We start from the raw sequence: 14,306 nt of genomic DNA on the forward strand, positions 1-14,306 counted from the left end.
CTTGTTTTAGATTCTAAACTCTGTGGCTTGCTGTAAACAAAGTCAGGTAACACAAAGTTTCATTGGTGAGCTCCCTTGGAATCAGGAATGATGTACTTACTTAGACGGGATTTTTTTGTGTAGGAAATTGTCAGTGTTGCTGAATTGCATGGATGAAATGTCTGACTGGTGTGTAGGAGGCTAAGTGCTCTCCAGGATTTTATTTTAGTATCCATCAGGCTATAAGCTATCCTGTCTTTATCATCCAGAATAGAATGGAGGCCATGTGATGACTTTAGGTTTGTAATGTTTATTTTGAACAGCAGCCAGAAGCCTGTGGCAGCTGTGGGAAGCTGGGCTGTGTCCCAGGGAGAATTGCAGATGCAGAGGGGAGACTGTTGGTACAGGAGCCCCACTTGTAGTCCTTGGTGGGCTAAGAGATCCTTCCAATCCAAATGTGACAGAAGGAACTTGACAAGGAGCAGCTCAGCTGGCAGCTTAAATTACCACAGCTGGCCATTCATGTTTGGGCTATAGTAATCTACTTGGTAGTGTTTCACAATAACTTTTTCTTTTCTGGGCAAGAAAGGTAAAATATGTGGGCAAATTGATGCTTCAGAAAGGGGAAGGGGAGCACACCTTCCCCAAGTTTTGCTTTTGCCAGCCTTATAGGAATTGTAATCATGTGAAGTGCCCAGCTGAGCTCAAATGCAGCTCCCTCAGCTTCAGTGAACTCGTGGCTGTATTTGGGGATAAGGTTTTTCTTGATGGTGTGATATAGATAGCAAGTATATTATTTCAGGTTACTGGAGGTTAAAGAAAAAAGCCATAAATTATTATCCAGCCTGGGTAATGGGTGGGTGCTGCTTAGGAGAAAAGGGAAAGAAGTAGGTGTGGAAGAATAGAAGGAGCTTGTAAGCAGAATGCTGTTCCATAGCTGCTTTATAATCAGTGGTTAATGCTTTTTGGGAGGATTACAGAACCATGCAAGACTTCAAGTTGATAGCTTGTTTATTTCCCATCTCACAAGTGTAAACGTAGGCAGTCACACACAAAGGTACACTGCTCTGGGGTCAGTAGCACAGGTATTTCATTTGCACAGGCTGTGAACAGGGAGCTGCTTTGGTAGCAAAGTTGTGCAAAGAGAAGCTCAGGACGTGGGGAGAGGAGGGGTGTAGTTGCAGGGGGAAAGATGCCAGGAGCGTTGAGCAAAAAGAACAAGCAGCCTGCATTTTTCCTAGAAGTGCCAGCACTGCCAAAGCCATGGGATTTGAGTCATGGAGCTTGCTAAGGACATGTGTGAGACACATGGGAGAAATAAGGTGTGAGGTGTTCATGGCAAGGCAGGGCAGCTGGATTGCTGTGAGGCTGGGAAGGAGCACCTTGGCTTCTGCAGAGCCTGCAGCCTGGCACTGGAAAGGAGGAGACTCCACGCTGCTGCCCTGAGCTGTGGTCCCTGGAGGCATTTCTGGATTCTGCCAGCTCACACTGCTGGCTGCACCTTGCACTGCCTCACTGACAGCAGCTGCACTGGTGGGGCACTGCAGCCTGAAGATTGATTCCTCCCCACACTGTCCAGCTGAAAGAGCACCACTGTGTCTTCAGGGGCTTAAAATCAGCTGAAAACACTTGTGCTTTTTTCAGTTCGTTTTTATCCACTATCAAAGTTCTTTAACCCATTACTTACCTGAAAACCTGAGCCTCAGCTTTGCTTGGGCTGGGAGCTCTGGACAGGAGTTCCTGTGGTGGCTGGTACAGGACATTGTGGCTGATGCTTTGTGTTGTACCAGTGTGGTGCTGCTGCTGACAGTAGAAGTGGTGAGTCCTCCCCCTGTGGTAGAGAACGTGAGCAGCACAGCAGGCACAGGCTGAGGCTCCAGCATTTAATGAGGTGTGAGCAGTTCCCTCCTTAAAGCTTGAGCAGTTGCTGTTGTACCATACTCACTGTCAGGTGGGCTTTGCAATGCCCATAACCCTCATGAGCAGGTACGTGGTGGAACTCAGCAGGAGAATTAAAACAACTGAAGCAGTAACAATGAAGAAGGAATCAGCACTTGCTGGATGCTGCCCCACCTGCCAGGGGCTGCCAGCTCAGAGTCTGGGAGGGGAGTGCTGCAAACTTGTTCAAAACACTGATGTTTGCATATCAGTCTTGCCACAGACTTCTTCAATGATGCTGTTACATGAAGGTGTGCTTCACTGCAGTCAATCTGGAGGAGCACAGCCTGATATTTTGACACATCAGGTGAAAGGCCTCTCCATTTAAAGAAAAGCTAATTTCTGCCATTCTGGCATCCCAAGAAATGAAGTGTTCTCAGTGTGAAGCTGAGATTCTTTTATTACTGGCAGGTGCCTGGATTCTGAGTTATCCCTGTTGTGACCTGGTTTTCAGGAGGTTTTGGGAAGCTCTTGGGACACCCAGGTGCAGATGGTTGGCTCCTGGATGGCAGAGCAGTGTCCTGCACAGTGGGAATCTCCTGCAGTGCAGTGGTGAGCCAAGGACTCTGCTGGACACAGAGGGGGCTCCTCTGAGCTGACACCCCCCTGTCCTTCAGGGAATGGGCAGAACAGGAGAGACAGTAAAGGCTGCCTTGGGGGAACTCTTCTCTCCATGGGAACTGACCTGTTCTCACTTGAAGTTAGCACAAAGACAATTTGTGCTGGTTCTGATGCTATTAGAACTTGAACAGTGTATACACCCACAGTGTCTGAATCAGATATTCTAAACTTCTAAACTAATAGTTTTAAATAGATTTTTTTTTCCTTTTTTTTTTTTTTTTTTTTTGGTCAGAGCACAGACTATGTTATTTAGTAGCCACTGGTTCACTTAACTGGTAGCTTCAGGAAATCGTCTTTCATTTGATTGACATCCTTTACATAATTCTGTGTTTTATTTGACCAAATGAAATCTGGGCAGATTTAGGTAATCAAGAATCATGGCTGTTTTCACAAGAAGCTTCCTAAATGGATATCTACAGAAGGAGAGGAACAGGTAGAACCAACACCTTTAAAAAACACCCCAAACCACCCCTGACTCAATCCCTTTGTCCTTTTCATGTACCTCAATGCAGAACTGTTTTCCTGAGCAATTCAGCTGATTCTACCCTAAAATCCAGAAGGGTTGGTGTTGTTCAGACTCACATCAGGAGCTTCAGTTTGTTTTGTACACAAATCTGCATTTCTGGCCCCTGTTAAAGGTTCAGCTCCAGAGAAAAGTTCCTGATATCTCACAGCTCTGATTCTTCATGGTTCAATTGGACACTTCTTGTGGAACTGGCACTTCTTGTCCATTTAGCCCAGAGATCTTGTCAGAGCTGTTCTTGGCCAGCCAGGAGCCCCATTCTCCCAGGTTTAGCTGATGCCCTTGGGATCTGCCCTCTGTGCACAGCCCAGCTGAACTGAGGGTTCACCCCAGTGCTGCCCATTGCCCGAGCTGTGGGAGCCACTCCAGCCCAAATGCAGGTGCAGCAGGAAATTTTGTGGGCTGGGTTAATCTGTTACCATCTCTCACACAGCTACACTTTGCCATTTAATGAGTAACTTGGGGGATGAGATGACTCTGAGTGTCTGATCACTTAAACATGAGGAGGTTACACCTGATCTGTGACAGTTTGTTTAGGAAGCACCCAGGGTTATGGTGAGAGTTGGGAGGTTCTGCTGCTGTTAAAGTAAGGATAGTATTTTGTGATGAATCCTCTTCAGAGCAGTCTGTGGGGTGAGCATGTTGAGCACAGTGGGTTTGTGGGTTTGAGCCTTACCTGTTTTCTGTGCTGCTGCTGTAACTCCAGCACTTTGTGTGAGCAGCTTTTTTACCTGATCTCAGTCTTGCATAGGGAATTGGATCCTAGCTCCAGATGTGGTGTGCAAGACTAGAATCCAAAGTGAGGACACTTAGAAAGAGTACTGATAGTCCAGTGGAGAGTAGAATTCTTCCAGAAGTTATTAACTGCCCATTGACTGGGATGCTGTCTGGCCAGAGAAGTCTGGTTTGGCACTTGAGAAATGTCTGTAAAAAAAGTGTCTCTGTAAATCCTTTGTGTGCACTGGTCAGAGGTGCAGCCAATTCTGGAAGAGCTGATAAATGATGATTATTTTAACCACTGGATGCATATTGACTGTTCAGAGTATTGCTACACAGGCAAGTAGTAACAGCCAATTCCTGTGTGTGTTTCAGAGGGGAGGAAGGGCAGGGTTGTGGCACTTCACAGCTGCTGCACTCCAGGTCCTGTGCCACTGTCACCCCATTTCCCTTGGGAGAGGAGGTTAGGATTTCTACCAGAGTGCCTTCATTGTAGATGTAATGCTGAGTGTATTAAGCAACATTCTGCCTAAGACCACATCAGACATTGCAGCAAGGGGAGCTCTGAACAAATGTCAGCACTTCCTTCACACTGGGGACAGAGTGCTTTTGAGAGGGATACAAAGAGCTTTGAGGAGAATCTCCATCCTTGAGTGAACTCAGATAGCAACTGGACAGGACTATGAGCAACCTGTCACAGCTGGCCATGCTCAGTGTGGGGTGTGATCCTGGATCTGTGCTGGGGAGGGATTGTCCTCTGCCCCTCTACCCCCCTCCACTTACTACAAAGCTGATGATAAGCTCAGAAAATTGATAACATCAGTGCCAACAGCTTTTCTTCCTGGCCAATCAAAACAGACATGCCATGGATAAGGAAAGGAGGGTGCAGACACTTAGGGTAAACACAGAAATGACAATTGCCTTCTGGTGCTGGGTGGTGCTGGCTGCAGCTGGCTGACATAGCTCTGTGTGTGTCTGTGTGTCAGGGTCTCTTGGTCACCATCTCCCCCCGTGGGTGTCTGTGCACACCTGGCAGTGCCTCAGTGTGTCTCTGGGTGTCCTTCAGTGTTCCCATGTCTGTGTCTCTTGGTGTCTGTGTGTGTGTTGTGCTAATACTGCTGTAACTGCCTCATCTCAGTGACTTCTTAGAGAATATTTTAATTTTTTCTCCTTTTGCCCCCCTCTGCCCCCAGCATTGACCCAGTGACCCCTCTGCTCTGTCCCTGTGTCCCCACAGCTGGGATGGCTGCTCTGGGGTCCCCTCCTGGCAGGGCCCCTGTGGCTGAGCAGCCCCTGGTGGAGCTGCAGGAGAACAATCCCCACAGTGGCTTTGGAAAGAAACAGCTTCACACAGATAGACGGGCTGGAGACAAACACAGGCTGAGAGTCACTTTTACAAGTTTCTTTATGAAATTAAATGTTGCCCCTGGTCTGGGGGGAAGATATAGTGCAAGAAGGACTTTGTACATGCTACTGAATTCAGATATCCCTGGATGACCAGACTTTGGTCAGCTACAGCATCAACAAACACTGGATTTCTGAGCTCTGCAGACAGTTAGTGCTCACTCACACTTGAGCTGGAATGAGCCAGTGTCTTCCTTCCACTGTCACAGGGTGTCTCCTAATCTAGGGAATTCAGTCAGTATGGCTTCTAACTCTCACTATGGTAAGGCAAATCTTTCTTTTTTGCTAACCAAGGTTTGAATTCATTCTTTTTGGCCACCATTTGAAACTTGGGTACTTAAAGTGAGGCTCTTTATGCCAAATTTAGGCCTTTATCAAGTGGTTTTCCATTTTTAAAAGTGTCAGTAACACTCCTTGAATTTGAGGGTCTGTGGGAGTTTGCATAACAATGACGTTGCAGAGTTGAACAGCAGACTCTGACTTCTGGGAGCTAGGTTTGCAAATATTGACCTTTCTTTAAAAAAAAAAGGAAAAGAAAAATTAAACAGACAAAACAGGCATCAAGTTAACAACATCTGACAAGAACAATTACAGACTTACAAAATACACAGTTCTGATTTTTACCATAAATAAACACATTACAAACAATGAGCATTTTCATTGGCCAGGAAATATGGCAGAATGATGGAGAGACAAGAATCTAAAGAATTGAGTATGGTATTAATTAGGCACATTTTTCTCTAACTTATGTAACTCAAACCCACTAGAGAGATTCTTCGACTTGACTCATGCTGCAGGTTGGCACAGTTTAACGTGGGGCACCGCTCACCGGTGCTGCTGGGCTAAAGGAGGGAGGGAGGAGGTCACAGTGCAGCGCTCACTGTGCTCTGAGGGCCTGCAGAGGCTGCTGAGTTAGCTGGACACGTGGAGGAGGATCACAGCTCTGAGAAATGCAGGGCATGGGGTGGGCACAGCAGAAGGTTCATCCCTCCTCACCACGGACTCGGAGCTGCTGTTGTGAGCGCGGCAGCGGCCTCGGGGCCCGCAGGTCCATGGGCTGCCCTGGGCTGTGGCAGCTGCCAGCCAGCAGTGTGGGCACAGCGGGAAGGAGTGAGTCCGGTACAGCTGACAAGGTAAATCTCTCAGGCTGCAGCCTGTCCAGCTCCCTGCTGTGTGCTCCTGGAGCTTTGCCTGCTGGGCAGGGCAGGGCAGGGCTGGCACCGCTGCACGCAGCCTCACCTGGGAGCCAGCGGGTCAGCCGGGCTGCACAATAAATAGGGAAGGCAGGAGCACCTGTGCCATCCTCTGTGGGCACAGGGCTGGCTGAACCTGGGCTCCACCTGCCAGCAGGGAGGGATAAAGTGCTTTCTCAGAAGGGCTTCAGGCACAAACAGGGGCTGCCCTATTTCCGGAAGGGCGTCAGCCTGCTGATGTTCTGCCAGAAGTTCGAGGGCTTGCGCTTGGGCTCTGCCAGCATGAAGACCTGCTGCTGGGGGAGCGTGCTGGGCAGCGTGGGGTGCTTCTGCCGCAGCAGGAACTCGTAGTAGGGCCTGGTGACGGCTGCCAGGAGGAGGAGGAGAGGGGAAGATGTTAGTGTTTTGTGGAGACAAACAAAACTCCACAGCTTTGTGCAAGTTGTAAAGCCGGGATGTTTATTACAGCTCTGAACACATGTGGAGATTCCTCTCTAAAAGACATGCACACCTCTGGGAACTCTAGGGTTTTTTCTCTCTCTCTCAAATCCATATGTATGCAATTTCACAATAGGTTCATACATATTCATTTTTACGAATTTTGTGTGACATTTGCCAATAATTCTTCTTTCTCAGAAAGACTTCCTAGGTCAGGCTGACCTGCTCTCACAGCAGTCTCTGTCTCTCTGTCTCTCTGTCTCCCCCCTTAGCTCTGTCCTTGGGCTGAAGCACAGCCTTTCTCTGAACACAGGCTTTCTACGAGAACAGGCAGTCAGGCTAAGTAGGAATGTTTTCAAGCTACAGACTTAACTCAAAGATGTACATTTCACCTCAATCAAAATGGATTTCTACTCTGGAAAATTTCTACTCTGTCTCATTAGTCAAACACAGCTCCTTGCCCCAACTCTACCACCTCCCCCAGTCCCCAGTAAAGCTGCAGGGCTGTGAATTGGGTTTGTCTTAGTGTACCTATTCCTTCAAGTTATCCTTACTTTCAGCAGTGCCTTTTAGGATTAGAGCTCATGTGGAAGGCCCAGAAATGTCCTGCATGACAGCAGGGCTGGAGAGCTGCAGCTCCTGGCTGGTGACAAACTGAGCTGGTGCTTTTGGCTGTGCTGGGAGAAGCAGCTGCTGTGCAAGTGCTGCTGGTGCCTGTTACAGCCTCCTGGGCTGGGTTTCTGACTAGGAATGGTCAGTGCCTGCATGGAGAACAAGGCTGGTCTGTGCTGCCTCCCGAGGGCTTTGCTCTGTTGGCATGGTCTGGCTTCCTTCCAAACTTCCCACTGTTTGCAGTCAAATCTTATTTCTGGCCCTTTTTGACATGTAGCCAAGCTTGCTTTCAGGAGATGTGGCTGGGCTTTAAGTGCTGGCTGTACCACCAAGGGGAAGTGGTTTTCCCTGTGGGTTCAGAGGAACCAAGTGCCACCTCTCCCTCTGAGCAGAGGGAAGGGGAAGGTGCCAGCAGCAGGGCTGTCTTCAGCCACAGTGCTGTGGGCACAGGAGCCTTTATTTTGCTTGACTTCACTCTCCCCTGGCTGCTACTAATTGTCCTTGTCTCTGGCAGGTTGAACCAAGAGCTCTGCCCAAGCACGGTCCCTACCCTGGCATCCTGCCCAGGTTTCAGAGCATCTTCCACAGGCAGGAACAGCCCCTGCTGCAGAGACCTCGGTGGCCCTCTGTGCACCATGGGGATTGCTCCAAACCTTGCCTTTTGCCAAAGGGAATGGCACACTGCTGGGGAAGCCTGGATCCTAGGGAGAGGCTGTGCACTGGCCGTGGAGCAGGAGCTGCTGGGTTTGGCAGAGTGCTGCTTATGTGCAAAGTGGCTCTTCTGGAGTTAGGAATGATCTCCTGACTCCAGCCCTCTGAATCTACCAGGAACTGTAGTGCAAATTGTCACCATCTGGCCTTCTCAAGAGTTTCTTAATGTCACTTCATTGAAGCCTTTCCCATGTAGTAAATACAGAGCCACCCCCCATTCCCACAGTGCTCCTGTGCTCAGGTGTGACTCACCCTTGGGTTTCCCAGCATGATGCTGCTTGCTGGCATTCAGCATTGCCTGCTTTTTCTGCACCTCCGTGATGGAAAACCCTGGAAGATGAAGCAGATTCATGTCAGCAGCAGGTCATCATTTGGCACCTCAGGAGAAGACAGGGGTGGGCAGATGCCTGAGGTGAGAGGCCACAATTGCTGCCAAGGCTGGGGGGCACAGCCTGCCCCCCCAGCCTGTGCTGGGCTGCACAGACCCCCCTGCAGGGTTTGCTGCCTGCCCTTGGCCCAGGCTGCACTGGGGGGAGAAGCCACTGCAGGCCACTGGTGGCTGAGATCTTTCAGATCACACCAGGCTGAATTGAGAAGGATTTGGACAAAACAACACAAACCCTCTTGGACAGGGAGAAGCCTTGACTGAAGCTGTTCTATACTGCTCTGGACCCTGTATGTAATGTATTGACTACTTTGTCAGCCCTCCTTGAACTCCTGAAGATACATCAGCCTCCCTGAGGACAAACTGCAGTGATGGCTTATGGTGGTTTGCAGTTTTTTGATTGCACAGATTCATTCACAATGTGTCATTCAGCAGCCCAGAGCTGCCCTCGAGCATGGGCTGGCTTCCCCACGCTTTCACTCCTCAGGTATTAGCCAATGGGTAAAAAAAGATGAAAAACCAAAAATAATAATAATGATTTAAATCCAAAACCGTCTCCCAGCCTTGCTCTTTCCATACCCGTCTCCTGGTCGAGCTGCACCTGCCTCCTTTCATTCTCAAACGCCTTCAGCCAGCGCTGTTTCTGCTCAGGCTTTTTTGCACAGAACAAATGGACTTCCTCAGTGTCTCTGCAGTGCAGCTTGAATGCATTTTTCACACTGATATTGAAGTCCTTGTCTTTGCCATCTTCCACATCCAGTATTTCCATGTCATCCATGCTGATGCGACTCTTGTAGTACAGGATGTCCCTGCGCAGGAGGTCCTGCAAGAGAGATCACAGCACATGGAGCTGTTCTTGATGTGATGGCAATTTACCCTTCCTGCATCATTACAGTCCTGGCAAAGAAATCACTCTGGGTGTGAGTCTGTGCAACTGCAGAGTGCTGAGCTGCTGGGGGCATGCAGGGAGCCACAGTGCTTGTTCTGCCTGGTGGCTGTGCTGGGGCCTCTCTGCTGCCTGAAGCTTGGCTGTTATGCATGATCCCAAATCCTCATTAGGCCTCTGACAGAAAACACTATTTGAATCTTTCAGTTCCTGTTAAAAGCAAAAATAATACTAAGTAGCTCTTTGTTTTTTGTTGACAATGAAAAGTAACTTTGAGGACAGTGATTTTCATACCTAAGTTACCTGCAGGTACCTGCATGCTGTGGAATATGCAAAAAATAACTGGCACATTCAGTTCTGAAATTCCAGTGGAAGGTACCGTTCATTGGCTCCAAGAGGGAAGATTTCTGTTACTACTCAGCTTATGAAAAAAGCTGTACTTACAGACTTACATGTGCTGTTAGCATGGCCTCACTGACAGCCAGGGCCACAGCTGTTCATCAAACCTGCAGTGTTTTCTGAATACAACACTAAGGTGGAAGTTCAGATGAAGAACAAGGTATTTAAAAGAACTTGTGTGACAATACTCATCACTGAGTTGTACAGAATAACCCCTCACTAACCCCAGAAGCTGTGCGGTGCTTTCCCCTTGTGCTGTGAGGATTAGAGCAGTAGCTGATTGCTGTGCTCAGGTGCACAGAACACCCCAGGAGCTCAGAGGAAAGAATGCACAGAGTGCCAGGAGCACACAAGGCCAGCAAGAATTAAGGAAACAAAGGGGTGGAGAGGGAGCTCACTCAAATCCACCAGCACAGCAGCAGCCAGAATTCATGGTTACCTTCTTGCAGCAGACAAGCTGGTGATCGAAGAGGAAGAACATCCTCTGTTGGCTCTTGGCTTGAGGGTGGGAGATTTTGGCTAATTCCCCAGAATAGATGAGTTCTGAGCTTCTGACTAGGACATCTTCTCCCTGGGAACAGCACAAAGAACAGGTTGGTCTCAGCCTCATCTGAAAGTGGGAGCCTGAATTCCTGCTGACAGAACTTGTGTGGGAATGAGAGAGAGCCTCTGTGCTGGAGGACAGTCCTTGGCACATCAGGGAGACACTGTGCCCTGGCACCTGGGGGGGTCGAAAACTGAATTTGATTAGAACAATAGTGTGTTACATTTTTTTTAAATCTCCTGTTCCATGGAGATTTAAAAAATCTTTAAATTTAAATAGTTTAAAATTTAAAAAATCCTGCTCAGGAAAGCTGCTCCATCCCAGACATAAAGGAGGCACATAAGCAGGGAGCTAAGAATTTAGCCTGACATCCTTGGGCAGAGAGACAGTGTGGGTTTATTCAGTCTAGGATTTAGAAAATCAGTATTTTGTTTCTTTTATTTAGCTATTTTTTTAATGAGTCCACAGAGAACCTTGGTTTCCTCTATGACTATGCCAGAAGTTGCCTTTCTGCAACAATAATCTGGCTTATTAAGAATTAAGGAGCAATTCTGCTCATCATGAAAGTTTGAAGTCACTCAAGATAAAATGGGGGGGCAAGAGAAAAATAATAAAATTCCACTAACCTACATGCTGATTTCATTCTGCAAGGAAAAACAGGGAAACAAGAATCCCAGGGCACGTGCAAAGGCAGCTGGTCTAGCTGGGTTATATGCCAGACCTGCTCAGCTGTACTAAAAGACTAAAATCAGAGAGCTGAGGTGGGGCTAGACACTGAGATACCACTGTGGAGAGAAGCTGCTGGAAGGGCAGAAGAGGAACAGTGTGGAATTCCTTGGGCAGGGAGTCCCCACCTCCCAGTCCTCGATGGAGCTCTGCCACTGGGCGATCTTGTCGATGTTCTCCAGGCGCCGCTTGCGCTCGTTGATGAGCCGAGCCACGTTCTTCATGGCGTTCAGAGCAGCCTCCACGTCCTTGAAATCCCTGGGGACACACACAGGCCTCAGGGTACTGTGACAGGTTTCGAAAAACCCCTTCTCCAGGCAAGCTTCAGCTACTTCTTGTTTTGCTGTTTTAGAATGTGATTTGGAGAACTGTTTAGTCGGCATGTGAATTGTTTTAATTTAATGACCAATCACAGCCAGCTGTGTTGGACTCTGAGGAGTCAGTCATGAACTTTCATGATCACTTTTTTGCTAGCTTTCTGTCTGTATCCTTTCTCTTTCTTTAGTTAATATAATATAATATAATATAATATAATATAATAATCAGCCTTCTGAGAACTTACTTGGAGTCAAATTCTCATCTCTCACCTCGCCCTAAAGCCCTCACAACACCCCAGCCTTATGCTTGGCAGAATGGCACTGGGGTGCTGTACCTGCACTCCAGAGGGGAGTGGCTGGCACAGAGCTGGGATGGAAGCAGGATTCCACCTGCAGTCTGTCCCAGCTGTTCTGTCCCTGCTCCTGTGGCAGCTTCTCAGACACTCCTTGGTTTTCAGGCACAGATTTGATGTTGATTAGAACAATAGCAAGTTACATTTTTAAAAATCTCCTTTTCCAGGTAGTCTGCTCAGGAAAGCTGCTCCATCCCAGACATCCCATCCCTTTATGTGTAAAGGAGGCACATAAGCAGGGAGCTAAGGATTTAGCCTGACATCCTTGGGCAGGGAGACAGTGTGGGTTTATTGAGTCTGGTAACAGAACTAGGCTGCCTCTGGGGAAGGGAAGGGGTAAGTAATCAAATGTAGCTACAGAGGTGTAAATAGGAATTGCTGGAAGAAGAACCTGCAGGTTCTTCTTTCCTTTCTGCAACATAACACAACTCATTGACAGTGCTGCTGTGCCATGCAGGGGCTGGTGTGTGGTGCAGAGGTGAAGCAGTCCAACACCAGTCAGCAATCCAACAGTGACTGGCTGTTTCGAACATGGGCTGATGGTTTATCTGGCAGGGCAGCAGAGGCTGAGCTGCTGATGGTTTATCTGGCAGGGCAGCACAGAGGCTGAGCTGCCCTCCCCCACACACCATCTGTGGCCACCAGCCACCTCTGCTGAGTTCAGAGCTGCTGGGAAGGGGCTGAGCTGCACAACTTGGCTCTAAGGCAGCTCCCAAACATCTCTGCACTGCCTTAGGCAAGACATGCTTAAAACCATTCTGGGAAACACCAGGGCTGCAATTAGGAAGGTGAAATTGAGTCAAACCATAATGGACCAAGATCAGCACTTTCATAGAGGTATTTCATGTTTTCAGGTACTTAATTAAGTGACAGTCACTTGATCCAAAGGCAGTGCCCTCACCCTCAATGTGAGTGATGGATTTGGAGGCTTTGGAGCTGGCACTGATGGGGCACCAGGTGTGCATGGCCTGGCTGCTGCAGGGCACAACTTCCCACTGGGGAAGTGCAGCTGTATGGGAATCTTGGCATGTATTCAACCAATGCTTTTGGAGGCACAGTTCTCAACACCACCACCAGAAACATGGACAGAAACCAGGACAAATACAAGCTCCAAAGTATGTATGTGCTGGTATCACTGGTACACAAGCCAAATAAAATAGAAAAAGGCCATTATAAAGTGGACGATGTAACTCTTGATCTGTGACAGGAAAGCTGAGTGCTGCTGTAGTGGAAAATTATGTAAATATACTTTTATAATGTACTGATAATAAGTTATAAATTATTATTATATTATATTATATTATATTATATTATATTATATTATATTATATTATATTATATTAGTGTATTATATTAATAGAACATAAATAAGTATAATATTATTATAATACTGTGTTATATAAGTTCATAAGTATATTATAAGTTATATAATATATTATGTAAATATACTTTATAAAAATATATAATTTTTTTCCTGGTTTCTACAAGGTAACCTGTAAGAATGGTGCTGGCTGCAGTTAGCCACTGCTCTCCAGGCACAAAGTTATGTTTTAAGTTAATATTAATATTACATATGTTATATTCTTATATAATATTATAAGTTATATTATATGTAACTTATAATATACTTATACTATGTAAATATATTTTCTAAAACATTATAAATATACTTTTTTTCCAGGTTTCTATGAGGTAACCTGTAAGAACTGAGCTGCATGCAGCTAGCCACTGCTCTCCATGCCCGAGCCCATTTCCATGGGAGCATCCTGGCTCCCTCCCCACCCTCACCTGTGCTGGGGGTTGGTGTACTTGAGCAGCTCGGCCAGCTGCAGGGGGTATTTGCAGATTTTCTGCACGGGGGTGAGCAGGAAGCCGTCCAGGGAGATGTCGATCATCTTCTGCAGCAGGCGGCACGCCTCGAAGAAGTAAACGTACTTGTTGACCTTGGCCAGGCGCGACAGCTCCAGGCACGCGTTGGGGTGGTTGTTGCAGTACTCGGAGTAGATCTGAAACTCTGTTTGCTGCAGGGCACAGGGAGGGGTTACTGCCTTGTCCCTCAGGCCATGCCCTGCCACAGACTCTAACTGGAGCTGTTTGGTCATTTGTGCCCTCCCCAGGCTCTCAAACCCAGAGACTTAAAGCTGGGGGCTGGCAAAGTGTGCCACAGCTTCATCTGAGAGACCCAGACATTCCCACACACCCTGCTCTGGGCTCAGCTGAATGTGGGCTTTTACTGCCCACACCAGCCACAGCTGGTCCTTCACTGACCTCAAAATACCATTACTGTAAACTCAGGCCTGCTCGAGATTTTGGAGTCTTCCTCTATTTCCCTGAGGTACCAAGAGCTGGCAGGGATTTCATTGTTCAGAGGATAAGGTGCTTTGAAAATGCTCCTTCCACAGCCACAAGAGCTACAGGATATCTCTTTAGGAAGTGGTTGAGCAGGGCTGGGATAGAGGGTGGTGGCGTTTAGTGGATCTTTTTAAAGAAAGCTTCAGTTCTGTCTGACAAATTTCTAAATCCTCTGCCTCAATCCATGCTCAGCTACCCCTTTCCCATG

General features: G+C 47.7%; 1 protein-coding gene across 1 annotated transcript in view; it reads right to left on the reverse strand.

Annotated features, from left to right (window-relative positions):
- Positions 1-2,696: 2,696 nt before the first annotated feature.
- ARHGEF4 (Rho guanine nucleotide exchange factor 4) overlaps positions 2,697-14,306 on the reverse strand; it is a 112,453-nt gene continuing 100,843 nt past the window's right edge. The window contains 7 exon segments of the mRNA XM_014269814.3: positions 2,697-6,642; positions 6,645-6,742; positions 8,389-8,466; positions 9,101-9,344; positions 10,246-10,377; positions 11,205-11,334; positions 13,535-13,767. Of these exon segments, the coding sequence (XP_014125289.3) occupies positions 6,418-6,642; positions 6,645-6,742; positions 8,389-8,466; positions 9,101-9,344; positions 10,246-10,377; positions 11,205-11,334; positions 13,535-13,767 (1,140 nt within the window). The 3' untranslated portion in view covers positions 2,697-6,417.

This window comes from Zonotrichia albicollis, chromosome 9 (genome assembly GCF_047830755.1).
Source record: "Zonotrichia albicollis isolate bZonAlb1 chromosome 9, bZonAlb1.hap1, whole genome shotgun sequence".
NCBI lineage: Eukaryota > Metazoa > Chordata > Aves > Passeriformes > Passerellidae > Zonotrichia > Zonotrichia albicollis.